Consider the following 27,843-nt stretch of genomic DNA (forward strand, 5'->3'; position numbering starts at 1 on the left):
CTCCTCCTCCTCCTCCTCGCCAGGGCTCGTTTATTTATACACGCACACACACACACGCGTGCACACCCCTCCGCTCTGGGCTTTTCTGCACACCGGGGGCCAAAGCGGCCGAGCCCCCCCCCCCGGCTGGGCTGGGGGCTGCGATGCGCTAAGGGAGCAGCCCGGGGGCTTGGCCGCAGCCCAGCCCTGGCACAGCTTTCCCTTCCCTTTCTATTTTCTTTCCTTTCCCTCCTCCCCCTACTTCGTTTCTTCCCTTCCCTCTCTTTCTCCTTTAAGTGGAAGAGCCTTGCCAGCTGGGGAAGGCTGGGAGGGCAGCGGGAGCCTCGGCAGGCAGCAGATAAAGGGCGAGGAGGAGGAGGGAAAGGAATCCGGGAACCAGCGCCCGCGGTCACGCAGCACCAGCACGTCCCCGGTGGGACCCCACGCAAGGTAAGCCCTGGCGCTGGAGGTGGTGTGGGGCACGGGCCCCAGGCAGCCCGAGGAGGGGCTTTGCTGCCCTGCTGTAATTTGGGGGCTGGCACCCCAAAACGTCCTGCCAGCCCTGGGGAGGTCGGGGTTCGGAGAGGGCGGCTGAGCGTGGTGGCATCCCATGGGTAAAGCCACCCTTGGTGAGCCCCTGGGGACCCTGCGGCTATGACAGGACCCAGGGGACCTCCGCTTCTCCCTGGGGAGCCCCCGGTCCCTCCCTGCACCGCGCTGGGCTGGGGGCTGCCCTAGTGTCCCCTCCCAGCCTGGTGGCTGTCACAGGCTGCCCTGGCGTCCCCAGCAAAGCGTCCCCCAGAGGCATCTGTCACGGGATGCCCGCAGCCTCCAGGCCGCAGGGCCTGACTCTGCCCCATCCAGGGCCCCGCTGGTGCCACGGGGAGGCTGGGACAGGGCAGTGCCGGGGCAGGAGGCTCCCCGCTGAGCTCCGCCTGGGTGCAGGGAGGGTTTGCAGCGGGGAGACGGGGGTCCCTGCTGCACGTGGTGGTGCCTGGGGCTCAGGCTTCACCCCGGGGCTTTCACCGACAGCTTCCAGGCAGAGCAGCGTCAGAGCATCCCAACACAGCCGGGGGCATCAACCCTTCAGTCCCTGCTCTGGGTGGCCCTCCTGTCCCCAGGGGCCTGGCACGGGGAGGGACATCTGCAAGCCCCGCTCAGCGCCCCAGCTGTCAGCTGGGTGCGAGCCCATGGGGCACGGATGTGGGCAACCACTCTGCTGGCCCACGGGCCTCTGCTGGGCTGCAGCTGGAACCGGAGCTGGGGACAGGGGTCTGCGTGTCCTGCGGGGAGGTGACAGTGACACCGGGACTTTCTGGGGGTGTTGTGGCACCCTGCTCCCGCGCTCGAGTGCCGTATTGAAACACCAAATGGCTGAACACGATCTCGGGAGCTAACAGCCCAGCAGCGGGTGCTGTGGGGGGGCACGAAGCAGATTGCAGAGGGGGAAACCCGCGGCGGTTCCCGTGGGACACGCCGGGAGGAGCGGGGCTGGCGGTGGAGCCAGCACGGAGCGGTGCCCAGGGATGCACAGGGGGAGGAAGGTTTGGGGAAGCACAGCGGGTGCTCGGCAACCCAGAAAAGGATGTGGAGGACTGAAAGAGGAGGTGGAAGAATAGGTGATGGGGTTGGCTGGTCGTTGGGTGGTGGGGTGGCAGCGTGAGGTCTTCGTGCACAGGGCTGGTGCTTAGAGGGGTGAGGGCACGCTGCCGGTGAGCGGGGTGCCTTCAGCCCTGCAGGGTTCAGGGTCGGGGTGAGGGGGACGTGGGCACTGCCGCATGGATGCTCTCCCTCAGAGTTGTGTGGGTCTGTGACGGGGCTCCCACGGTGCTTGGTACAACTCAGTAACCAGGAGAACAGCACCACGACGTTCTCCAGGGCTCGGGCGAGAAGGAAGTGTCTCAGTGAGCACGGAGGTCAGGAAAGGCTCTCCAGCAGCAGGCACCGTGCCGAAGCAGGGCGGTGTTTGGAGGGTCAGGCCCTGGCGCCCAGCATCTTCCCGGGATGCAGCAGCAAAGGGCAGGGAGCGGAGGGGCAGCGGTGGCCGAATCCCGTGGGACTGCAGCCACCGGCGCCTTTGGCCCAGAGCTGGAGGGCGCTGGGGACCGCGGGCTGGATGCGTCCTGCAGCTGCAAGGGAGGACGGGGCTAGGCACTTCTTGGAGTTTGTTTGTTTGCGCTTTAACCGGGGAGAAGAAATCCCCTGGAGGGGAGTGTATAGACCGGGTATTGTTCCCTGAGAGGCTGGAACGGCTCCAGGAGGCTCCTTCCGCTCTGCCAGGCAGATTGGACGTAACGAGACTTGTTTTAGGGGTTGCCTAATTAGCCCAGCGCACCTCTGCCCTGCTCTGCCCACCCCAGGGACGCCTCTTCCTGGAAGCTCTGCCCTTCCCCAGGCCAGACCCAGTGGGACAGGGACAGGGACACGTGCCAGGGATGTGCAGAGGGGCACTGGGATGGGACACGTGCAGAGCAAGGGGGTCCCACGGGTCTGTCCCCTTCCCTACCAGGACACAGAGGATGCTGCCTGTGGTGTCCTGGCCCTCAAACCCTGGTTTCTTGTCACCCTTGGGACAGAGGCTGTGGCACAACTTGCCCAAATGTCACCCTTCCTCCACGCTACCACCAACCTGCGGGGCCAGAGGACCGTGGCGTGGAGAGCCCACGTGGGCAGGAGCTCGTGAAAACTCCCACGGAAAGGCTGCTGCCAGCAAGCAGCAGTCGTGTGGCGCGGGTGGCGCACGTCCTCCTGCATCCTCGGTGGGACTTGTCCCCCCCGGGGCACACCTGCAGGCTGCAGGGACACGTCCTCATCCCTCCAGGTCTCCTCTGGCACCCACATGGGGCTTCGCGAAAGTGGGGTCCGTGAGAAGAGAAGGCTTGGAGAGGGCTGCTAACCAGAGGGAGCAGGAGGAGCCCTCTCCCACTAAGGACAGGGACTTCTCGGCTCATCCCCACGGCCCGTGCAGAGGACGAGGCTCCGGACGGAGCCAGGCGATGGGCGAGGCGCAGGGCCCCATCCTGCTCTGCCCTCCGCCTTCCCCCTCCTGGCCCAGCTGCCCTGCAAAAGAGGCTGTGACTGAAATCTTAATGCTACCGAGACACAGCAATTGGCACCAATTAAATTGCTACATTCATGTTTGAATTGCTTGAACTGGCGAGACACACTGTCTTATTTATACAAAAAAATATGTTTGCTTGTGGGTTTGTCTGAACTGGGGCCAGCAGAAAATCAACCATTGCAAGCTCCGCTCTCTGAAAGCGCATTCTCCACTCGCACGCTGGAAGTCACCTCGGTTTCGGTGTTTGCCGAGCAAAGGGCTGCAGAACAGAAACCCCGCTCTCCTCGGGGCCGGGCGCTCCTGGCACCTCGAGAGGGTCCCTCCGTGGCTGCCAAGTTTCTCTCTCCAGCCTGGGAGCGGTTTGGGAGAATATGGTCTGATTCGGGACGGCGAATTCTGGCAGGCGTAGGACTCGGTGACGATTTTAGAGCTGTGCTCGGGGAGGGCACGGGGTGCTGGCAGCCGCCAGCCTCCACGGGGCTTGGGGGGTGCTTGGAAAGCATCAGTGCAGAGAGAAGCTGATTTTTTTTTTTTTTTTTTCCCCGTTACAAGGGGAGAGGAACCTTTGGGGTTGTAAAGGAGCCTGTGTGCAGGGCAGGGCAGCAAGGACAGCAAGCAAGGCTCACTCTGCCTGGCCAGAGCATGTAGGAAGAGGTTTTTCAGGAGGGAGGCATTGCTCTGGTATCCCTCAGGGGATGTGCTTGGCTCTCTGCCCCCATCAGCCACCCCAGGGAGCCCTGTTGCTGCCCTCAGGTTGTTATAACGATGTCGGGTGCAGTTGCCCCCCTGCCTTCAGCACGGCCACACCACAGACCTGGTGGCTTCGTCCCCGGTTTGCAGCAAGGAGAGGGGACACGTGGAGCTGGGTATGGGGCAGGGGGTGCCAGCAGCTGTCCTGGCACTGGGTGCCACCACCCTGCTCCTCCTGGGTTCGGGGAGGAGGGCGCAGGATCAGCCCCCAGCACCTGCAGCAGCAAGTCCGGGTCAGGCTCCATCCCCTCGCGTGCGCCGCCGCCGTTTGCTCGCCGTGTCCCGCTCCCCATCCCACTCCTCCCTGACCGCAGAGCTGGCGGGTGGCTAATCCCGGCCACGAGAGCCTAAAGCCCCAGAACCAAGCGATTAAGCGCGGGTCCCTCGCAGGCAGCCGAGAAGAGAAGGGCCGATGCATCCCCGCGGATTACGTCCTCCTGCTCCGCGTCTCACGGACATTTTCCGGCGAGGATCAGGTTCGCCGGGACGTGGGGCTGGGGAGGCAGCCACGTGCCGGCTGCTCCTGGAGCTTGGCTGGGGGACAGAGGAGAGGAAGACAGCTCCATCTCCATCCTCTCCCTTTGATTAGTGGTTAATTAGAGCCGTGCAGGACCTCTGGCCCCAACCCTGGTCCAAACACCATCACGCGGTGGCTGTGAGCGGTGACGGGGACTCCGCCGTGGTGCTGGGGGCTGTTTTCTTCCCCACAGCACCTGGGCAAAGTGCTCCCCTTTAATTGCTGCGGGAAGAGAGTGAGGAAAGCCCTGGGGTGCCCTCATCCCTGCATCCCCCCAGCCCTTCACTCCTCTGCAGCTGGGAGGAGAAGCTTTGGGTGAGAGGATGGGGACACCAAGGTCCCTGAGGGACCCCCAGCCAGGGGACAGAGGGGACAGATTGCTCTTCGAGCCGCTGCTTCCAGCCAGCCCCAACCGGAGCCGCCTTTTCCTGGGGTCAGCAGCAAAGCGCTGCCAGGAGCTGTGTGGGTGCTGGCCCGTGGTGTGCGTGCCCTGCGCCCACGCTCATTGCTCACATTGCTCACACGCTCACAGAGCGGCGTGCTGCTGGCCCCCCGAAGGCTCTGTCCTGCCAGGGGTGATGAGAAGTTGGAGGATGACCACGGGCAGCCCCGCGTCCTTCAGAGCAGCCTGGTGGAGATGGGTGCCAAGAAAGCGCAAAACGCTCCCGAGGGCCCCATTCACACCCCGGGGGGGGGGGGGGTCTTTGTGCTGCAGGGGGTGAGATCCAGGAGCCCCATAGCCCACGTCCAGCTCGAGCATCCCAAGTTGTGCGATGCCACAGCTCGGTCGGGGTGACCAAGGGGCAGGACGTGGCCATGGCAAGGAGCAGGCATCCAGGCACCTCTGGCCAGCACCCATCCCTCCTTCCCAGCCCCAGGTGAGCCCCGGCCCCCTGTCCCCCCCAGGGTTTTCCCACAGCCCGGGCAGGGCTCGCAGGCTCCCGGGAGCAGCCCCGTGCCCGGCCTTTCTTCCGCAAGTGGAAGCGAGGGAGCATGCGCAGCCGAAAGGGCCACGAATACCAACACCCGGGGCTGGGGGATTATTTATAACGCTGGCCCTGCTCCAAACAGATGTTTCGTTTTATTTTGAACTCGCACTAAATAGGTCACTCATTTCCTCTGTCTCCCATGGGCTTAAACCAGAGGGGGAAAGCGGGGGGACCGGGGCTGAGAGCGCAGGGCTCGCCGTGCTCCCACGTCTCCCCGTGCCGCTTCCTCACCGTGCGCACAGAGGGCTCGCAACGCGGTCGTGTGGTGATGGAGGTGTGCTGGACCACCTGGATGGGGTGGGAAGGACGATGGCCCCGGACAAAAAGGGTCTGCGTGGGGTTGGTGCCCGAGTCCAAGACCTTCTCAAGGCTCCTGACCCCACTGGTGCTGTCACGCCGCCGGGGCACCCCCTGCAGCCCCCCCAGTGCTTGGCAGCACGGTGCTGGCTTTTGGCTGTCCGACAGATGCTGTCGGAGCTGCCCAGGGCAGGGGAGGCTGCTGGGCTCACCCCTGCACGGCTCTCATCTGCAGCCTCACCACCACGTGTCCCTTCTCCAGGTGCCACCAGAGCTGGGGACTGGTGGCTGTCATTTTAATCCCTAATTCACAGCCAGCAGAGCCAGAAAAACTGCTCAGAGGGCTCAGGTGTTCACAACACTGCCTGAGAGTGTGGCTGAGGGACAGGGTCTACAAAATCCCCCTTGCAGGTGAATACAAGAAGCCCCCAAGCCCAGGCATGGTGCAACCACAGGCACCCGTGGTTCTGAGCATCCTTTGGTCTCACCAGCACGTGGGTGAAGTGTCAGGGCACCTTTGGCTCTGGCAGATGGCCGTGCGAGGAGGTTTTGGCCCCAGGGATGGCCTGTGGGACCCCGGGGACTCCCCAGCCCCCCTGGTTTCAGCTTTCCAACCCCTGCGTTTTATCATCAGCTGTTTACGGGGCTGGCCGACAGGCTCCCCATGTGCGCACGCCGCGTAACTCCAGCCATGTGCTGGGAAAAGGAAAAAGGGCTCTGTGATGATAATCTGGCCTGTGAGTAAACGTGGTGTCATGGGAGCCGAGGGACCCCAGAGGAGAGATGTTGCAACTCCGGCTGGTTCCAGCCAAGGAAAAAAAAAAAAAAAAGAGCTTGGTTTTATTTAGATTAAAGGGTGGGAAAGAAGCAGTTGCGGAGGCAGGGGGGAGGGTGGCAGAGGGAAACAGAGCAAGCCGAGGAGTTTCAGTGCTGGACAAGCAAAGCTGGGCTCTCAGGGGCCGGCAGCGTTTGCCTGGGGAGCTCTTTGCCTTCTAAAATGAGGATGGGGCCCCCCAGGCCAGGAGAAGCCCCCGCAACCCGGCGGTGCATGGCATTGATCATGGGACCCATGCGGAGCTTTCCTAGTGCGCATGGGCACCCGTGATCTCACTTAATGACTCAGATGCGTTGAGACAAAGAAGAAACGAAGGATATTTGACTTCGCGCTAATTCACACCAGATGTCCTTCGCCTGCTTGGCAGGACCGTGGGGCCAGCGAGCGTGGTGGGAGCACCGGGAACTGCAGCCTGGCTGGAAGTGGAAAGCCAGAGGAAGAGCGAGGGCAGCCTGGTTTGCAGAGAGGGGGCCACGCGGCCCCATTTCCAGCTCACCCCCTTGTTGGTGATGGGCTGCACGGGGCTGAGCGCCATCCGAGGGGCAGCAGGGCTGCTCTGCACCTCACTGGCACCCGGAGCCTTCCAATTCTCCATGCGGAGCTTCGCAGGCTGGTTCTCAGCTCCCACGGCTTTGGGGGTGAACGGCCTCCTTGGCATCGATGCCCACCAGTGTTGTTCTCCCATGGTTTAAGGATGTTGTAGGGCTAGAGACAGACCCGTGCCACGCGGTCAGTGCCTGGGGATGGGCAGTGCCATGCGATGCTTGAGCCAGCAGCGGCTGCTACATGCGCGGAGGTGCTCTGCTGGGGCACCACACCAAACCCATCCTGAAGGCAGAGGGAGGGGGGCTTGGAGCTGTGGCAGGGCATGCCGAGAAAAGTTCCTGCCTTGCTCCCCCAGAATGTTCAAGATGGAGCCCACACAGCACATTTTGGGCGTTAGCAAAGGCATATTTGCTTCGTAACATCCTTGAACAAGTCATAGGTCTGGAGCAGGGAAAATGGGAGTCAATCAGTAGGTTTGGTGAGGCACGAGGGCCTTGGCAGGGTGCTGTGATGGGGAGGAATGGCAGAGATGGCCGAAGGAACGGTCCTGCCTGGGAATCTCCCCTAGCAGAGGCTGGATGCAGCGCCTGAACTTCCTCACACCCAACGCCCCAGGCCTCGCCCTGTCCGGCTGCAGAAACTCCAGGCCAAGTCCATCATCCCTTGGCCACGAGCAGGAGGGAAGGCAGAGGAGAAAGCCGAGCTCTCATCCCATTTGGGAGGCAGAGGGACTGGCGCCCGCTGCTCTGGAGAAGCCACAAAATCATGAGACCAGGAATCACGAGGCCTGAGCTCTGTGGCCATGGCCGTGCTGTTTGACCGCTCCGCTCCCACTCTCCAGCCTGCGTCCTGCTCCGTGGGAGCACGGCACCATCCGGGGAGCCCCATGCTGCGAAAGTGCGAGGCCAGAGGTGTGCAAGTGTGCTTTCAGCAGGCACCCCGGCAGCCCTGGGACATGTTCCTGTCCCCAGAACACGTGTCCCTGGGACACGTTCCTGCCCCCAGCACCGGGACCCCCAGCGCTGGCTCAGCCCCAGCCTCGCCCACAGCTCTGCCCCTCTCCAGGGGCTCGGTGCGGAGGAGGTGATTCCAGACAAGAGATAAGGGCAGACAGCAGGGCTTTATCTCCAGCCGGGGAAGGTGCCAGTGTCTACGCCTCGTCTGGACTCCGGGAGCCCCTCGGTGCTGGGCGCAGCGCGGGGGCGAGTGGGGCCACGGGGCCGTATTGCCTGGGCAGCCCCTCCTGCCTCCAGCCACCCGACCGCCCTCCCCTCTCCAGCCAAATTCCTCTCTTAGAATAACAAACAGGCAGCTCGAATGAAAACGGACGCCTTGCCCTCGTGTCACAGTGCTGGAGAGGGGCAGAGGGAGGGTCTGTGCCTGCGCCCAGGGACCTCAGCAGGGAGGAGAGGATGGCGAGGGGATGGGGGACCTCGGTGGCAGGTTGCCACTGCCACCAGGGCTGTGCCAAGGGCCTGCGAGGTAGCGCTGGAGGTGTCCAGCAAGGACCTTGCCCATGCCATGTCCCACGGCTTGAAGATGTGCAGCTGATGGTCCGTGGGAAGGGTGTAGGAATCTGGGGGTCCGTGGGGTTGTGTTCACCCCATGGTTGGAGGATGATCTGAGGCAGCTGGGCACCACGTAGGTGAAGGTGTTTGGGTCCCTGGGTGCAATTACGTCTGTGTGCCTGGTTTTGGCACCTCCTCCTTGTCCGGCACGCATAGGGTGCATCTTGTTCCTCTTGCAGAGGACAAAAGCTGAGGCTGAGGAGGGAAACAGGTGCTCTCAAGGCTGGCAGTGATCGGGGTGCGTTTCCCTCCCTTGTGAAATGCCTGCTTGCACACATGCGAGCACAGGTCTGTGTGACAAGGAGAGAAAGAAAGGTCCGGCCGGCCGCTAGGCAGGCTCTGCACGCTTCCTGCAGCACGGGCTGAGCCTCCCACCCGGCCAGAGCAGACAAACAAGGGAGAGGACGCTGCTATTTGCGAGACGTTGCCACCCTCCCGCTCTGCTCAGGAAGCATCTCCAAGAGAAAAGCTTTTCTGCAAAAACCAGCGGTTTGATTAAAACCAGCTATGCACGCCGGGGAAGCAGCCAGAGGCAGCAGGCAGAGGCTGTGGGGCTCTCGGTGCTCGCTGTGATGCTTCAGAGTGGGCTGAGACCTCTCCATGGGGGCAGAGGAAGCCTAAAGCAGGGCCAGTGGCCACAACCAAGGCGCTGGACAAGATCTGGGGGGTGGGCGCAGCCTGGCTCATGCATGCAGGCAGGGAGGGCTGAAAGGAGACGGTGCCAGTTGTTCTTACAACCTTGACCACTGAATAATGGATGAATGACATATCTCTGCAAAGGAGAATCGGGAAACAAAGCTAATTGTTCTCGTGGCAGCGCCTAGGGGCATCAGGGAGATTAGCTTGTCCGTCCTTCTGGCCTCTCCTGCAGGTCCGAGGGTGGGCGCAGAGCTCCTTCATTTACAGCCTGCATTTCCCCTCCGTCCTTTCATCCCATCCACCCCTAGCTCTTTACTGTAAGTGCTCTCACCCGCTCCAGCAAACACAGAATTGAGGACTCACAGAGGGGTTTAATGGAGAGGGAAGCTGCTGAGTAAGCTGGAGACCTGCAAGGGTTTGCTGGTAGTTCGGGCTTTTTTCTTTTTCTTTTTCTTTTTTGAGCCAAAGCAAGAGAATAATAAAAACATCTGACAAGTGCGCGTCATTTAAGAACCATTTCCTCCCAGCATCGAGCAGACAGAGACACCACTTCAGGGCCAGAAGGCAGCAGGGACGGTGCCTAGGGCTGGGTCAAAGCCCCGATTGCCACCAGCCCTGGGCGCGCAGCTCCCAGGAGCTTCACCTCGGGGTCTGCCTTGGGAGCAGGTCCAAGACGCCCGTTTTCCCAGGTTCAGGAGCACTGAACCCCAGCTTTGGCTCTGGGGTCCCCATTGCTCGCCCCGAGGGTCAGCTCACCCACAGTTGGCCCAGACCCCGCTGCTCCTAGCAGCCTCTTCTGGGCTGCTGGTTGGCACCAGGGAGGCTTTGACATGCTCTGTGGAAAGGACTTAGGGAGAAATGTTATTAAAAGGATTTCTGGATGAAAATGTTCCTTGAAAAAAAAAACATATTTGGAAAAGTGAAATACGAGAGACATTTTTTATTTTATTTTATTTTTGGTTTTTCTTTGGTCTTGTTTTGTTTTGTTGAAAGAAGCAGAAAATGTGGGAGGATGGCAGGGGGGATCTGTTTTTTAGCAAGCTTTATCTCCCTGGGACTGAGGGAAGGAAGGCAAGCGGCCGAGCAGAGGGAGGCGGAGAGGCAGGGCTGTGCAGCGGGGGAGCGGCACTTGGGGCGGCGCTGAGCAAGGGCTGACACCACCCCGGCAGCCTCCAGCTCAAGCCCTGGTTGCTGGCAGGGGATGCCTTAGATCCGCTCCCTCAGCAGATCCAGGGTGAGGGGAAGGCTGAAAACTGGGGAGAGAGACGGGGGGTGGAGAAGGGACCCCCGGCCCTGCAGTGCTGTGCTCATCCTGTATTGATCTTGGCAGGATTTGGCCGCCGGGCCGTGGAGCCCACCATGCTGTGCCCCTCTCTGAAGGCTTCGCTGCGGCTCCTCATCCTCACTGGTGAGTGGTGCGGCAGGGGAGGTGTGCGCAGGATTGGGCCCTGCCTGGGGATGCTGTCCCGGGATGCTCCCAGTGCTGGGGTGATGGGGAGCAGGTGGGTTATGGCATGGGGAGGCACGGGGGTGCTCTGCATGCGCACCCTGAGGACCTGCATCCACGGGGTCCTGCTGATCCAGTGCTACAGAGGGGTGGACACGTAACCCCACCTTAACCCTAACCCCGACCCCTGACCCTAAGCCCACCCCTGGGGAGCACGTTCCCTTTCCCAGCCCCACCGGGACATCTGGGAGGCCAGGAGAGACCTGGGCAGCTATTCAGGAAGACCTCGGCTGCTCTATTGCTTCCATAGGATTTCCTGCAAGGCTTTGCTTTCAGTCCTTTTTCACTTTCCCTCAGACTGACATTGTTTGAGCCCAGGCTGTGTCACATCTGACACCGTCCCTGTGGAGAGGCAGCCAGCGGAGCAGGGCAGTGCCTCACCTCCTGCTCTCCCCGCTCAATTCACTGTCCGAGCTCCTGGAGGTGCGCCTGGACCTTCCTCTGCCCAACAGACAGGCTCATTTTGGGGCAGTAGCACTGCTGTCAGCTCCCTAGGCCATTGAGACGAGCTCATAGGGTGCATAAAAGCTAAGAATTTGAGCAAACATTTGGGATATGCCTAGATCACCCCCAGCAGTAGCCCTGTCCTCACCAAGGATGTCCCTTGGGCTGGTCAGCAGCAGTCTGAAGGGTGTCCCACCAAGGTCTGCCTTGGCAGGACTTTCCTGAGGACAGCAGGTGTCTGTCAGTGGCTACACCGAAGAGGACAAATCCAAGAAAATCACTTTTAAGCCACTAAAGCCAAACACACGGGCATGACGCTGTGAGCCAGCATGGCTCTTCGGGTTTGAGAGGAGCCCAGTGTGGTCTCACCTGGCTCCTCTCCCAGGTGTGCTGGAGGTAACGACGGGAGGCAGCGGGCTGCACATCGAACCTGAAAATGCCGAGCTTATCCTTAGCCTCCACAGCACCTTCTCCCTCGTGTGCTACGGGGACGGAGCACTGGTCTGGGAGTGGGACGGCCAGCCTCTCCTCGCCTCGCTGGAGCACAGGGACGGGGTCTTCGTCAGCAACCTCACCCTCAGGAACGTGACGGGCCGTCACACCGGGGAGTATGCCTGCACCTACAGCCCCGACCAGGCTCCAGAGCAAGCGGAGAGGAAAGCCATTTACATCTACGTGCCGGGTAGGGGACAGCGCACCCTCGGCTCTGCATTTCCCTGGGGTTTAGTGACCAGGAGAAAGAGGGGTTTGAATTATGGCTTTGTCTCCAAGCAGCCGACCTCCCCACATCCTTCCCCCCGTTGCAGGAGAGCCCCTGTGGCAGGGCATCTGACTTTGACATGGCTCTGATGGGCCATGCCACGGGGGAGGCCCACGTGTCCCACGCTGGGGCCAGCAGGGAGGACTCAGGCAGCTTGCCGTAACTGGTGTGCTCTCCCTCCCACAGATCCCTCCCTGGCCTTTCTCCCTCCAACCACCTCTGAGGAGCTCTTTATCTTCATCACGGGCTACAAAGAGGCCGTCATCCCATGCCGTGTGACCGACCCGCACCTGCAGGTCACCCTCTATGAGAAGAAAGTGGAGAACCCCATTCCAGCTGCTTATGACCCACAGCAGGGCTTCAAAGGCTTCTTTGAGGACAAGACCTACTACTGCCAGACAATCGTGGATGACCAGGAGGTGGATTCAGACACCTTCTATGTCTACAGGATCCAGGGTGAGCTGCCCTTATCTTGGCATAGCTGTGTACCTTCTGTGGCTTTTCCTGCAAACCAACAGGGGTGGGACAGAAAAGTTGTACCCCTCTCTCCTTGGTGATGTTCCCGATCAATTTGGAGGCTGAATTACAGAATGTAATTTCTCCCGCCTCCATTACAGAGCAAGTGTCATCCCTCAGGGAAGAGACTTCCCAGTGAACCAACGGACCGGGTGCCCACTCACCTCTTTATTAACCTTTATTCCTTTCTTTGGCCCTCCCCACAGTCTCATCTGTGAACGTCTCCATCAGCGCAGTGCAGACCGTGGTGCGTCAGGGAGAAAACGTCACCCTGATGTGCACCGTGAGCGGCAACGAGCTGGTCAACTTCAACTGGGATTATCCCCGCAAGCAGGTACGTGCAACACCCCCGGCCTTTGTGTCACAGCCATCACCTATCCGTATCCTAGAAAAGCTCAGGAAGCTTCAGCCTGTGGCAGAAGATGTGAGATGCTGCTGCCCTTCAGGGAGGCTTGATGGGGAGATCCTTGGATGAAGGCTGCCTGTCTCAGTGGCTTCTGGGGGTGTATGTTCCCTGTCCCCAGTGCAGCCAGGCCAGGGTCTTCTCCCCCTTCTCCTGCCTCCCTGTGAGCCCAGCTCTGTAGCTCTGATGGCACAACAGGCTCTTGACTTCCCAGACTGTATCTCCTGTCCCCATTTGCAGGCAGGGAAGGCTGTGGAGCCAGTGACCGACTTCCTGCCGGGATCCTCCCACGATATCCGCTCCATCCTCATCATCCAGAACGCAGAGCTGGAGGACAGCGGGACCTACGTCTGCAATGTCTCTGAGGGCTACCACGAGAAAACAGATCGGAAAGACATCACGGTCCAAGTGATCGGTGCGTCGTTGCCTGTGCGCTCAGAGCCAGCACACCGTGGGGCGTCCTGCCAGGCTGCCCCGGCACGGCACCCTCTGCTCTCCTCTGCCCTCTGCCCTTACTAACCGTGGCAAAAAGCCAGCCCTCACCCCACGGCATGCCACGTCTTGGCTTTCTAAAGGAAAAATTCCCTCAGGATTGAGACCTTGAGGGATGGACCTGGAGCTGCTCCATCACTTCTGTTTGCTCGGGGTGCTTTGTCCCAGATCCATGCCTGTCCATGGGGGTGGAGAGGGGGCCGTGTCTCTCCCTGAAGCCTGTATTCTTCTCACCCCTTCTCAGAGCGTGGCTTTGTGAAGTTCCACACCCAGCTGGCCAGCACAGTGTACGCTGAGGTCCACAAGAGCCACACCATCCAGGTGGACCTGGAGGCCTACCCACAGCCAAGCATCGTGTGGCTGAAGAACAACAAGGCGTTGACTATGGAGAGCAGCAGCGAGTTCACCATCACCAACAGGAACCTGTCCGAAACCAGGTGAGGGCCCATCACTCCTCACCAAGGGGCAGGGAGGGGATAATTCACAAGGCAAGCTAGATGGACATGGGTGGTGGGTGAACACTGGCCTTTCTCTGAGTGGATTTTGTGCAGTCCAGTGGGAGCTGGTCCCCTCAGAGCGTTGTCATGGGCACCTTCCTACACTCATTACTGTGTCTTCTCCAGGTACCAGACGTCCCTGGTCCTGGTGCGGGTGAAGCAGGAAGAAGGAGGATTTTACACCATCCGGGCTGCCAACGAGGACGATGTGCAGGAGCTGTCCTTCCATCTGCAGATAAATGGTGAGGATGTGCACACAGGCATGGGGATGAGGAGTGTGGGGGCAGGCCCAAGGGGGCTGCTCCATCCTTTGCTGCGGGATTCTCAGGCTGAAGCCTTTACACCTGTCCCTACAGCTTCAGGGTGGTTTGGGTCAAAAGAGAGCATTAGAGTAAGAAGCATGCTCACCTGAAATATCTCACACAGGGTCTCATATCAAGGGGGACAGGGAGGCAGTGCAGACACCAGCAGCTTGGCCTTCAAGCGTTGTCCCAGGGCAGTAGATGCAGGTGCAACAGATGCAGGAGTGTCCAGGACTCCCCTCTGTGCCCCCCCCTGCTCTCCAAGGAAGCTAGATGGGGACATCTCCTCCATGACCACCTCAAACCTTTCTCTTATTGCTGCTAGGTTTCAAAAGTGAAACACAACTGCTGTGATGAGTCCTACCTCACTGTCCCGTCTGCCCTGGGCCACACTAGGGATCCAGGGGGAATCAAGTTCCCTTTCTAATCTGCATTCAAAGCAGAAGACTAATTCCCACCAGTGTCTCTTGGTTCCAGTGCCAGCCAAAGTGGTGGATCTCAAGGAGAACAGCAGTGCCACCAGTGGGGAGCAGACCGTAACGTGCTCTGCCGAAGGGATGCCCCAGCCAGAGATCAGCTGGTCCACCTGCAGTGACATCAAATGGTAAGTGGGCAGATGGAGCGCATGGGAACTGCAACAATCTCTCATTTATTAAAATAATTGATTATTTTGTTGAATCCCATGGTGGTGCATGGGTCCGGCTGCCTCTTAGGTGCCTTTATCCTTCCCCGGCCCAGGTGCAGCACCAAGGGGCAGCCCACCAGGCTGCTGGGGAATGACTCGGCAGAGATCAGCCTGCAGACCAACGCCACGTACCACGAGGAGCTGCAGGTGTACCGCGTGAACAGCACCCTGCAGCTGCACAGGGTGGACGAGCCCCTGCTCCTGAGATGCACCGTGCAAAACTTCCTGGGCACCAACTCCCAGGACATCACCCTGGTCCCACACGGTGAGCACGGTGGGAGGTGGTCGAGCTGTTGGTGGGGCTCTCCTCTCCGTGCCTCCAGCCTGGAGGTGCTGGGAGCCAGCACCGTTCCCTTACAGCCCTCAAAGGCAGGAAGCCTGCCTCAAAGCCCACTGTTTCTGCCCAACATGAAGCCTCCTTTGAGCTGAGTAGGAAAGGCTGCCCAGGAGAAGTCTGTAGCCCCCTGTCTGCTGGCCATGGCCATTCTCCTCCCACCCCTGAGCAGAGCTACCCCTCCATGGAGGCAAGAACACCTGAGCAGGTCCCCAGTGTCCTGTTATTAGCCCGAGGGTCACTAGATGGTGCCACGGACCCAAACATCCACTCACTGTCCCAAATATGAGAGGATGGTCTGAGGCCAGGTCTGGAGCTGCCAGCTCTTCCCCGGGGCCAATAAGCCCCTGGGCTCCTTACACCCTCCTGTGGTCAAACCTCTCCCAAGGCAGCAAGCCCTGGGCTGTAGCCGGGGTGCTGGAAGCCCAGAAGGAGAGGACAGGACTGTCCCCTGTCAGACTCCAGCCCACCCAGAAGAGAGCCCAGGCTGGGCATGTGGATCTGATTTAAGGTCTGAGATGTACCATCAACCCTCATCACCCCTCAGGGTTGATGTCTGCGGGGGAGACATAGCATGAGGGGGACAGTTTATAAAGGAGAGAAGGGCAAGGGTGCAGGGAGCCCCCTGTGCTGCTGCTCCTTTTCCCCAGCGTGCCCGGACCATGCAGGTGTGGAGTCGTCTGACTGCTGTCCTTGTGGTTATCATTGTAGCCCTGCCGTTCAAAGTGGTCATCATCTCCGTCATCCTGGCCTTGCTGGTCCTCACCGTCATCTCCCTGATCATCCTGATCGTCCTGTGGCAGAAGGTAAAAGAGGGGAGTGTTTGCAGGCTGCTCTGGTGGTACCCCCATGCCAGGGTGGGTGGGAGGAGCAAAACCGTGAGCTCCTGCTGGCATGGGCCTGATGATATCCCACCCATGCCAGAGATCATCAGTTTCCCTTGTCCTCTACAACTCCTGCCATCTGTAGGCTAGACAGAGCAGGCAGCAACGGCTGCAGGGAACAAAGACTCCCTGACAAAGCCCATCCACACCCCCTATTCCCTCCCTGACCCCCCAGCCTCTCAGACCTCTCCTGCCTCTTTGCTCCCCTCTCCAGAAGCCTCGTTATGAAATCCGCTGGAAGGTGATCGAGTCAGTCAGCTCCGATGGGCACGAGTACATCTACGTGGATCCCATGCAGCTCCCCTATGACTCCAGCTGGGAGGTGCCCAGGGACAAGCTGGTGTTAGGTAAAGGCTCTGTGGGTCCCGCTGGGCTCCCGGCAGTCTGGGGGCAATGGGTCCGGGTTTGGGATCTCCAGAAGAGCAACCCAGGCTGGGCACTGCGATCCCTGGAGATATGATGAGGTCCTGGGGCAGAGGGGCAGTCTGGGGCCACTGCGGGAAGCCAGCTGCTCCCTTTGGCAGGAGGCATCGGGTGATTCTTGGCTGTCCTTCCCTGCGGCTGGCAGCTCCTGCCTTTCCCAGCCTCACTGCTGAACACCATCACTCTCCACCACCGCCACACGCACCATGGCTGGTGCCATGTCAGACCAGGGACCTGCCTTTTCCACGGCCCTCTCCTGTCCCCACTTTTCCTTGGGGATCACCACCAACCTAGTCTCCTCGCTGTCCCTCTGCAGGACGCACCCTTGGCTCCGGCGCCTTCGGACGCGTGGTGGAGGCGACAGCCCACGGCCTGAGCCACTCGCAGTCCACCATGAAGGTGGCGGTGAAAATGCTCAAGTGTGAGTTCCCCCCACCGCCCCTGTCCCCCTGTCCCAACGCTGCGGGGCCGAGCGGTGCCCAGCAGCTCTGTCCTGGCCCCGCCGCTCACCCCGGCTCTGCCCAACAGCCACGGCCCGCAGCAGCGAGAAGCAGGCCCTCATGTCCGAGCTGAAGATCATGAGCCACCTGGGGCCTCACCTCAACATCGTCAACCTGCTGGGGGCCTGCACCAAAGGGGGTAAGTGAGCACGGGGGAGAATTGTCCTCAGAGAGAATGATTCCTGATTTCTGGTTCAAAATGACTCGTCCTTCCGCTAGGAAAGCCTTGTGGGGCTCTGAAGCCTCTCTTTCCAACCTGCTTGGAACAGAAGGCGTGTTTCTGTTACCCCCACCTGCCTTCCCAGACATAAATTCCACATCCCAAAAACGTTCAGTACCAGAAAGACAGCTTTACCCCATGGCCCTGACCAAGTGTCCCACAACCTCGCAATATCCCCGGGGGACAAAATTCATCAGGGTGCTGTCTCCCCCCAGGGCCCATCTACATCATCACCGAGTACTGCCGCTACGGGGACCTGGTGGACTACCTGCACCGCAACAAGCACACCTTCCTGCAGGCCTACGGCGACAAGGCCCGCCGGGAGGCCGAGGCGTACGGGAACACAGCCAAGGAGGACCACGGGCACAGGTGCCTGGAGAGCCATGTTCTCCTCCTCCCCACTGCCTGCCCCATCTTAGCCCCCGGGGATGAGTGGGGCTGGCGCTGCCAGGAAGGATACCCGCATTTCCTCCAGACCAGTACATAAAGGCTTGCCCAGCACGGGAGCACAGCTGCCCACCCTGCTACCCTGAGCCCAAACCAGCCACCTCCAAACGGCTTCTGGCAGGCAGGGATTTAGCAGAGGCAATCTGTGTGTCCGGGAGGCTGTTTGCTAGCACACATGCTGGCTGCTCCGTGCCAGTTGGGAATATTCCCTGGCACCGTTGACTTTACTAGCATAACCGTAGCTTTGCAGTGAGTACAGAGAAGGGTTTCCCAGACATATCTTAGCCCTTGGATATCCCAGCTGTGCATTTTCAGGGCAGGTTGTGTTGCTGCCGTGCCTAAGGGAGAAGTGCTAGAAGGAGTGCAGTTGCACAAGAGGTGCTCAGAGGAAAGGGAAACAGTCCTTCGTCCGGTCACCAGCTGTAAGAGGTGCGGGCACATCAGTGCAGAGAAATGTTCCCATGGGAAGTTAGAAAGCAGCATTTCCTTCCAGCACACTGACGCCAGCACAGCTGCCCCCTGTGTTTTCTGCTTAAGGCAGCCGAGATCTCCCTAAGCCCGGAGCGCTGCGTCCCGAGCCCCAGGGGCTTCCTCCTAGGAGGAGGTCCCCAGTGCCATTTGCGCATCTCTGATGCATGACACAGGGCTCCCTTCCCTGCTGTGGGACATTTCAGAGCTGGGGACAAAGGTTCAGGCATTGCAGTCCTTCAGATCATTTCCCCCATCCCCTGCATCTCCTCCTCCCCCTGGGTCTGAACAGCCTCTTTTCTCCCCTTCCAGTCACCTCTCCTTGTCTGTCGAGAGCGATGGGGGCTACATGGACATGAGCAAGGATGACTCCCTGGATTATGTGCCCATGTCTGACATGAAGGGCGAAGTCAAATATGCTGACATCGAGTCCTCTAACTACGGCACCCCATATGAGCTGGACAGCTATTCTCCTTCAGGTAACAGCTCAGACACAGCAGGAGGGAGAGGAGTTTGGGCTGTGTTTGTAGAGCTGGGTGGGCCACATTGCAAAGTCACCTCTGGGACAAGCCCAGCAGTGGTGGCAGATGCCTCATGCTGGGAGCCCCCAGCTCTGTTCCTTTGTCAGCGGAGGCAGAACAGCCCCCATAGAGCTGGGCTTCTTACCAGCATCAGTCCATGAGTGTGCCAATTAATGCTGACACACGTCTCTGCTTGTCCTCCAGCCCCTGAAAGAACAGAGCGGGTGACACTGATAAACGAGTCTCCGCTCCTCAGCTACATGGACTTGGTGGGCTTCAGCTTCCAGGTGGCCAACGGGATGGAGTTCCTGGCTTCCAAAAATGTACGTATGTGGGCCAGTGCCTGTAGCGGTGGAGGCGAGGGATGCTCTGCTGTGCCTGTGCTCAACTCCAGGTTACCGTCCCTCTGTCCATGCTGACCTCCTCAAGGGAGAAGCAGCCATGCAGTTGAAGACCACTTCTCTTTGGAAGTACTGCCCTGGGGATCATTGACTGTATTTGCATGACAGCTAACCCTGACATAGACCGAGCTTCAGGCCTCCAATTCCCTGACTGTGAGCTCCCCCCATCCCCATGCAGCACAGCAGTGATGTTTTATCATCCCGCTCTGCTGGGATGTCTAGCCCCAAACAGCAGTGGCCTCCCCGTCCTAAGGCACAAGGCACACCAGAGCAGAGCTGCAGCTCCCCATGGACACCCCTATTGCACCACATGCTCTAAGCCTCCCCAGGCCTCATCAGAAGTGCTTGTTCAGTGGAAACTAAGCCACCAAAGAGGACCAGGCTCTGGGGGCTTCCTAAGATCTGGCTTAGCCCAGGGCAGTCAGTAATAAAGGCTTTCCATGTGAAACAGCATAGAGGGTAGGAATAAGAGACAGGGTGGGGATGTTATGAATGACGTGTTGAGGGAAATTCCTGGCTCCTTGCCTACAGCCAGACAGTATGATCCACAAAAGTGCTCGGTCAGTGCTCACCCATGGAGCACAGAAGAGGAGCTCCCACAGTCAGACTTTGCAGTGGTGGTGTAACATCTAGTGGCCAAAGCTAGTGGCTTTGCACCATCGTTGTTCCTAGAGGCAGAGGAGATACCTTCAGTGATGTGAGGTGACTCCTGTCCCTGCAGGCACAGAAATGGGCTAGTGCTGGAGCTGGACTGGTCCCCTGGGCTGTCTGGGTGCCCCTCGCAGTGACAGTGCTTCTCCCCACAGTGTGTGCATCGCGACCTGGCTGCCAGGAACGTCCTCATCTGCGAGGGGAAGCTGGTGAAGATCTGCGACTTTGGCCTGGCGAGGGACATCATGAGGGATTCCAACTACATCTCCAAAGGCAGTGTGAGTACTGAGAGCCCTGCAATCTGGGCCTCCAGGTCTGGCACCACATACATGCTCCCTCTGTGAGCCCCTGTCTATCGTTGTGCCAGGAGCATTGCCAGGGCAGCACTCCCAGCTGATGGTGTTAACCAACAACAGCCACCCGTCCTGTAGCTGATGTGCTCTGCACACTGTGGAATAGCAGAACTGCATGCCCTTATCGCCAGGCTCTTACAGAAGGACTTGGGCAGCTGCAGCAAAACTGTGCCCTGTACAGCCCACCACTGGCAGCACGTCTGCATCCCTTCCCTGTGTGGTGCAGAGCCCGGTCTTGAGCGACAGGAAGGAGGAGTGCAAGGTTAGGCAGCTTGACGGTGGTGCAGTGAGTCACTGGCCACTCTGGGAGAGCTTCACAGACTTCTCCTCTAACCACTAGACCACAGGGTAAGAGGAAGTGTTTTCCTGCGAGCAGCTACTTTCCAGAAAGACATCTCCAATCTTTCGAGGCAGAAGAGGATGAGGTTGATTTTGAGCTTCCTTGGAATCTTCCCCGTGCTTTCAACAACAGCGTGTCCTCTCCAGAGCTGGGAACCCAGGAGCATGCAACCCCAAGCAAAGTAGGCCATGTAATTGGCCGTGTTTGCAGACAGGGAAACTGAGACTAGGGGAGCTGAGAGTGGTCCCAGGCCCCTCAAACCCCATTCTTTTTCTACTCAATGAACCACTCAGCTTCTCGCCTGCTTATCCCATTTGCATGGGACGGCAGCCAAGTGCTGAGCATTTTGGCCAGGAGGTCTTCCTGAAGAGGGGCTTAGGTTTTGCAGTCCAGCTTGGCATAGCTGCTTTTCCTTCCAAAATGGGAAATGAAACTGGGCCCCTTTGCAATCCTTCCTGGAGATTATTTTGGTATTCATTGTGCAAGCAAATCCCTGGAACAGCAGAGCCAGTGCTGCACACAAGCTGATCAAGTGAGGCTCCTTCTGAGAGTAAGAACAGGAAAAGCTGGAGCTTCAGCTCTTTCCTAGTCATCCCACAGCCCTCTCCAGCCTAGTCTCAGGTTTACAAAGTCTAAATAGGCCTGGACTCCCTTTGGGAGCACTGTGGTCATGTTGTGCAAGCCAGCGAACTTATCCCAAGGACTAGGGAGCAGAGATGCACGCCACAACAGCTCATTCTGTCAGACAGGCCGTTGGCCGTGATGACAATGGATGTAGCACAGCCATTCTTCTCCCCTGCCTGCTGGGTTCATCCTGTGCTAAGAAAGAGAGAACTAGTCCCTTCAAGAAGTGGCTGACAGCAGATGTCTTGGGCTGACAGGCAGCTCCCAGGGGGCTCGTTTGCTCTTAAAGTGAGTGTCAGACTCTCCCCTGTTGAAACAAGTGCTGTAGATGCAGCTGACTCTCTTCTTAATCCATTTTTCCTCTCAGACCTTCTTGCCCCTTAAGTGGATGGCCCCAGAGAGCATCTTCAACAACCTCTACACCACCCTGAGTGATGTGTGGTCCTTTGGGATTCTCCTCTGGGAGATATTCACTCTAGGTAAGTGTCCTGGAGACCCTGATGGTGTCCATAGGAATGGTAACACATTAGCAGGATCCCTTCCCAAACCGAGAGGGTAGAAATCCATCCTAACCTTCTAATCCCCAAGCACTCTAAACCCTACCAGAATCACTTTATTCAGTATCTCCTTTTTTTCTCATGCTGACATTGCTGTTTGGAAGTGAAATGAAACAGGAAAGGTAAAGAAAATAAAAAAGGAAACCTTGGTGTGAAATGCATGACGGTACGGTGGGTGGCAGGCTTTGCACCTCTCTGATTCCCTGCTCTCCCTTTACACCCAGGAGGGACTCCATACCCTGAACTGCCCATGAACGAACAGTTCTACAATGCCATCAAACGTGGCTATCGGATGTCCAAGCCCACCCATGCCTCTGATGAAATGTAAGTGCTGCCTCTATGCCTTTCCCCTGGGTCTGCCCTGCACAAAGGACAGGACCATCTCTGCCTCTGGTTTCCTGCTAAGCCACCAGCGTGCCTCTTCTTCCCTCCTCTTAGCTACGATATCATGCAGAAGTGCTGGGAGGAGAAGTTTGAGATCAGACCGTCCTTCTCACAGCTGGTGGTGCTCATGGGGAACCTCCTGGTGGAGTGCTACAGGAAGGTACATTCAAGGGCACTGCGCTGGGGGGACAGGGTGGGTCAGTGCTCTAGGGAGGATGCTGCCTTGGTGAGGTCACTTGCTTAGGGTTTTGAGGCACTAATTAGTGATTAGTAGGGGCTGTGCCAGAGGATTTTGCTGTGATTTGGGCTGCGTTAGTTTGAGCAGCCAATGGTGGTGCTTTGGGCATCCCGGGGACGTTGCTGAGACAACTGCCATCGCCAGACCGGCAGCTGGTATCTCAGCAACTGCGGAAATCAGGGCTGGCAGGAGACCAGAAAGCTGCCTCCGACTGATATTTTGGAGCTGCGGAGTTGTGCTACTGATCTCTCATTTAGGAAACATTCATGAAACGTCTGTGGTGGAGTCAGGGTAGCTGAACCCCGCTAGAAGTCAGCCCCTTTTGAAGAAGCCTAGCAGTCAGGGAAGGCAAACACAATGCCAGTGCCCTTTCTCCACTCACAAAACCTTCCTATCTTTTTGTTAACCCACCTTGCGAGAGCAGAGGTACCAGCAGGTGGATGAAGAGTTCATGAAGAGCGACCACCCCGCTGTTGTCCGCACGAGACCCACGATCCCTGGGCTGAACAACACCAGGCTCACTCCCAGCTCCCCCACGGGCAGCATCCTCTACACGGCCGTGCACCAGAACGGGGGCGAGAACGACTATATCATCCCTCTCCCCGACCCCAAGCCTGAGGCAGTCTGTGACCTCCCTCAGGAGGCCTCCATCAGCCGTGCCAGGTAAAGTCACTTCTGAATGCTGTCCTTTCCCAGGATAGCCCAAAACTGAAAAAGGGGGTGTTAATAACAAATAGGGATGCCCCACTCGAGGATAGACCTGGGGTGGGTTCACCAGGAGAGATGGAGGGCTGTGTGACCCCCATCTGAGGTGCTGTGACCCTGCATGAGCCCCCAGGGGTGGAGGTAAACCAGATGGCCTCATTTCTCTTCTCATCTCCCTGCAGCTCAATGCTGAACGAAGCCAACACATCGTCTACGATATCCTGTGACAGCCCCCTGGGCACCCAGCAGGATGAGGAGCAGGGATCCGACCCACAGCTGGGCTGCCAGGAGCTGACCACAGGGCACCACGAGGTGGAGGAGAGCTTCCTCTAGCCAGAGCTGGGCTGGTGGCACCCCCACGGCTGACCCAGACGTCGCAGAGAGCCACACTTTGTGTTTGTCCATTGGGACATCCCCGCCTGTCCCAGCCTTCCTCCCTCCATCCCATCTCCCGGAGCTGGGTAGGGGATTAGAGACGTTTCTCCCATTGCCGTCCCCTTCCTCCTTACAAAGAGGTGGCTCAGCGCCAGCAACCTCGGGATCACTGCCACATCCTCCTCGGCGATCACACCGCGGCAGGAGGGAGACATCTCACAGACCAATATCTTCTTTTCAAGTGGAAGAGGTGGGCCGGATCTCCATGGGAGCCACCACTTTCTGCATTGCTAAGAGGATGCTCCAGCCCCTTCCCCCCTCCCTGCTCTTTAGGTGGCAATGGGTTTCGGCTCCTCTGCACCAGCACTTCTCTGGCGGTCTCAGCGCCAGCCACACCGTGGTTCTGTGAAAAGCCACCGGGACAGACGATTTCCTTGGAGCCCTTTGCTGGGGTGTAGAGGAGCCACAATACCCAACTCCAGCTGCTGGGGATCAAGAACACGTGGGGTGGGTTCTCCTCCAAGCACAGCCAAGGCCTGGACAGACCAGGCAGTCTCGGAGCCACCGAGTCACCGTCTTCCTAACCTTCCTAACCTCTCCTATGGAGGATGGAGCATGGCAAGCTCTGCAGGTACCCGTGGCTCTCTGGCGCACCTTGAGCCATTCTGTGCCCAGCCAGGAGCCCCAGGGGCACGCCAGGAACCCAGCACGCTCTCACAGTGACTCTGCTGTAGTAGCAAAGAGGGCGGTCCAGTGGTGGTGTTGTCTGCGTGGACACTAAGCTGATTATTCTCCGCTGAAGATTTAAAGGGAACAAATATATTAATCCACTAGCCAGGGCCAGTATAAGGAAGCGATATGGCTATTCATTAATCTTCCAATGCCACTAAGCCCAGCTCATTTGCTGGGAAATTTTATAACCCTGTCGGCTGCAAAATTTTTATGCCTTACCTTTGGGAAAAAAAAGATCTCCCTCATGGTGGACTGTTCACCCAAACGCCATCCTTCTCAGGACGGCAGGTCTCACCAGTCCTCCCGAGTCACAGCAAGACGGGGAGCAATAAGGATGCCAGAACACCAGCCCAGGGACGTCAGAAAAGACAGAGAGGCTGGGAAGCCATTTGGCCATGGCTGTAGGGCGTCTCACACCCTGCCACTTTGGGGGGCCAGGCACCACCATTTGCAGCTTGCCAGGGCTGTTGGTGAAGTGCTGGGGGGAGCCAAGCAGAGCAAGAGGAATCAGGGAGGATTCCTCTCCCTTGGGAAGTGTTTTGAAGGGCAGAGACCTTCCTCCTGCTTCTCTCCTCCTTCCTTGCTTCTCACAGGCAGGCTCAGGACCTCTTGTCTCAGCTGGTACTTGAATGAGGAGACTCAAAGCAGGAGGAACACCAGGTTTTTGAAATCAGTCACGAACCCCACCTCTGCAGAGATGAAAGCTAGACCCCAAAAACTACAGCTCTAACACAAGAGAAACTAGCAGGTTTTTCTAGCAGGTTTTTTTTTTTCTTTTTCCCCAAAAGGAGAAGTTTTGCCTTGCACAGAGCTCTGTCTGCAGCATGTCCCCAATCCCATGAACCCCTTTGCTGCCCTACACATGCATATTACTCCGTGCACCCTACAAATCCTACACAGGCAGGTTTAAAAATTCAATCAGCATCTTTTGGATTTCATCCACCTCAGAGCCACTGAGATTTTTTTTTTTTTTTAATCTGAAACTTCTGCCAAAAAAAAAAAATATGAAGGAAAAAAACCAGCAAAACAGCTTCTGTCTTGTCTATCGTTGCACTGCTGCCATTTATGCAACTAAAAGAGGAGCAGATATTTCACGGGCTGATGTCCTTGTTAAAATGTGAACATAAGAAATAGCACTTATTGGCAGCCGGTGGAGCATATTTTCAGGCCTCGTGGTCAGACTCCCCATCATCTGTAGGAAACACACTGTGAATGACAACTGTTTTTCCATGCTAGTTCCTCCAGCTTGTAGTGAAGGAGCCATCTTCTGTGGTTCAAGAAATGATCCAGACTGCGGAGAAGCAATAACTTGTGAGATGCTCGGGGTCAGACCACTTTGCTTTTCTGACATGTAAGGTGCTTGGTAGGATACCTGTAGCTGCAACTTGAGCCCATAGGGTGGCACAGCAGATCATCCCAATAGCCCCTGTCTGCACCAGCTCCATTTTTAATTTGTCCTTCCCTGCCAAGGATGACCAGAAGTATCCAGTACTCCAGTAAGGTCAAGTCTAGGGCATTAATACGTTCTGGTCTGTACTGGATTTGTGTTGCTTTGGGTAATGCTGGCCTTTTCCCAGCCACAACATACTGGTAGTTTGGAGTCATCCTCTGACCAACCTTAGCGCCTAGTTCTTTCTACCCTTCCAGTATTTCTAACCAAGATACTCGCTGCTGTTCCAGACATTGGGTCATCAGCACATTTCATTAAGAAACTGTTATTTTGGGGGCTGGACTGACTAATAAAAATATTAAATATTTTTGGCATCAAGAGCAACCCTAGAGAGCTACTTTTACTACCTCCGTCCAGCCCAAAGATTTCCCCATCAATTAACTCCTTGTTGCCCTCCCTTTGGCCATTTGCTAATTCACTTCACAAATCCCATAATAACTCCATCTTGTACAGCTGAATTACTGATTTCCCACTATCAAACACTATTCCACAGTCCTGAAAGAGGAGATCTATTTCTTTTCCCTGGTGGGGGAGCTCAGGTATCCTGCCTATTAGCTGGGCATTAGCTACACTTGGATGCCTATCGCGTTTTATCCCATTTGTACATTTATTCCAATCATTCCTCATTATCAAAACTTGTTCTGCCTTCAAAAAAAAAAAAAACTTGTTCAGATTTGTCTTCCTTCTCAAAACAGGTACGCCAATCCCTTTGCGTATGGTACTGTTCTGCACTCCAGAGAGGTGTGACCAAATATTTGCCCTTGGCCCTGGCATTGCAAGGGCCAGCTCCTGCACTTTGCGGTACTTTCCCATCCTTACTCGATTATTCCCACCACCCTGCCAGCATGTTTTGCTAAACACCCCCGCAGCCCAGGCCAGGCAAACTCTCCTCAAAGACAGGGCAGAAATGGTCGGCTCTTCTGGGCCCAGCAGTTTTGCAGCCATGGTTTCTCCGGTGAGATTCTGAAGGGAACCAGTCTCTCTGGGTTTTTAGTTTTGATAATCAGTATTTTTTGTTTGGGTGTGTTTTCGTGTTTAGAGGTGGACCCAAACTGAGCGTCCCCCAAAGGGACACAAGCCACAGCTTGGGCCCACCTCTAGTGCAATATCTTTTATCTGTAGATTATATTTTACTCTGCAGCATCGTTATCAGCACCAGTATATGCATAATCCTACTGCCAGTCACTATTTCATACATACCTACGTGTATCCCAGAAACTAAAGCGACACTCTGGTGTCTTTCTGTGTTTAGGATGCTTCTCAGATCGATGTGTGCGCAGGTTTTAAACCTTTTGTCCTTCTCAGTTTGAACGTGTTGCTATTGTTCTAAGTGAGAGTGTCCCGTTTAGTGTTTGTTTGTGTTAAGAAATCTAGAGCACAGCGGACTTTACTTGTAACTAAATTGTCTCTGTTCACCTGTCAAGGGGACTGCGGTGGAGCCCCGTGGGGCCGGCAGGCAGAAGCGCAGTGCAGATGTGCGGCCAGGGGAAGTCAGCCAGAAGCAAGAAATGGCTCTTCCCCTTCTTCCCTGCCAGGGCTCTGGGCTGGGGCAGGCAGCACCACTCAGCGGGGTACTGGGCAGTGGGTTTGGGCTGCGGGGAAGCTCGAGGTCTGCCTGTATAGAGCCAGGCGGATCTGCACAAGGGGCTTTCTCAGACATCTCTGTCTGGGGGCTTTTTTCTAAAATGGCATGTCAGCTAACGTGCTAAGGAGGCAAGCCCCATGCTCCCACCTGCAGGTGCGAGGAAGGGCTCTGGCCGGGCTTGGTGCTTGGCTCCAGTCCCAGGAGCAGTGTGGCCACTTGGCCGTGCACAGCACAGGATCTCCAGCGTAACTCCCACCTTCCCCTCAGTGCTGAAGTCTCTGGGACATGCAAAGATGGATCCAGATGGCTTTCACAAAGGCAGGGACCTGCTCCAGTTTAGCCCCAGTGGCACTCGGAGATGGGACTTACAGGGGTGGGGGAAGGCAGGTAAGCCAAGTCTTGCTAGGAGGTCTGCAGTGTCCCATTGTTCCTCCTTTCCTCCTTCACGGATGGCACTGGAACAGTAAAGACCTGCAAAGCTTGCCCAGAGCACGCTCTCTGCCCTCTCCCCCTCCTGCAGTGCTGGCTGGCTGGCATCACGCTGTTACTCTGCAGCATCCCTGAACTGAAACAGCTCCTGCCTGCACTGCTGGTCAGAAACCACCCTGAGGGCAAGGGAAAAAACAGAGTTCGGACTAAGGTACCAAAGAGTTAACGTTTTCCTAGGTTTACAGATGTATTTGTAGGACTTGTACTATGTCACTTCTATAGCCATGAGATATTATTTTTATGCTGTAAACTTTTACAAATACATTTTTAAAGAAAGAGTTTAAAAATAAAGATGTTTTTCTTTTTGGAAAGTGCCATTTTTTACTTTTTATTTTTTGCCTGTTTTTTGTTGCTGCTACCTGCTCCCGCTCAGAT

At 57.5% G+C, this 27,843-nt stretch overlaps 1 protein-coding gene across 2 annotated transcripts; it reads left to right on the forward strand.

Annotated features, from left to right (window-relative positions):
* PDGFRB (platelet derived growth factor receptor beta) lies at positions 1–27,779 on the forward strand. 2 transcript variants are annotated; one of them, XM_035338293.1, is made up of 23 exons: positions 1–429; positions 10,512–10,589; positions 11,518–11,814; positions 12,079–12,348; positions 12,615–12,742; positions 13,052–13,226; positions 13,548–13,740; positions 13,927–14,042; positions 14,580–14,706; positions 14,841–15,052; positions 15,833–15,927; positions 16,220–16,352; positions 16,745–16,849; positions 16,957–17,067; positions 17,364–17,517; positions 18,376–18,542; positions 18,789–18,907; positions 19,792–19,914; positions 21,321–21,432; positions 21,735–21,834; positions 21,949–22,054; positions 22,557–22,795; positions 23,020–27,779. In XM_035338293.1, the coding sequence occupies exons 2-23, from the start codon at positions 10,541–10,543 to the stop codon at positions 23,168–23,170; spliced, it is 3,282 nt and encodes a 1,093-aa protein (XP_035194184.1). In that variant the 5' UTR covers positions 1–429; positions 10,512–10,540; the 3' UTR covers positions 23,171–27,779. The 2 variants fall into 2 exon arrangements, with proteins under 2 accessions (XP_035194184.1, XP_035194183.1); XM_035338292.1 differs by lacking the exon at positions 1–429 and adding an exon at positions 9,733–9,757.
* The last annotated feature ends 64 nt before the right edge of the window (positions 27,780–27,843 follow it).

This window comes from Oxyura jamaicensis, chromosome 13 (genome assembly GCF_011077185.1).
Source record: "Oxyura jamaicensis isolate SHBP4307 breed ruddy duck chromosome 13, BPBGC_Ojam_1.0, whole genome shotgun sequence".
Taxonomy (NCBI): domain Eukaryota; kingdom Metazoa; phylum Chordata; class Aves; order Anseriformes; family Anatidae; genus Oxyura; species Oxyura jamaicensis.

Bases quoted from the DNA above. Each gene is read 5' to 3' on its own strand.
- PDGFRB (XM_035338293.1), top strand. From the start codon at position 10,541: ATGCTGTGCCCCTCTCTGAAGGCTTCGCTGCGGCTCCTCATCCTCACT. The intron at 12,743-13,051 runs GTACGTGCAACA...CCCCATTTGCAG, and splicing joins GGGATTATCCCCGCAAGCAG to GCAGGGAAGGCTGTGGAGCC. The intron at 14,707-14,840 runs GTAAGTGGGCAG...TCCCCGGCCCAG, and splicing joins ACCTGCAGTGACATCAAATG to GTGCAGCACCAAGGGGCAGC.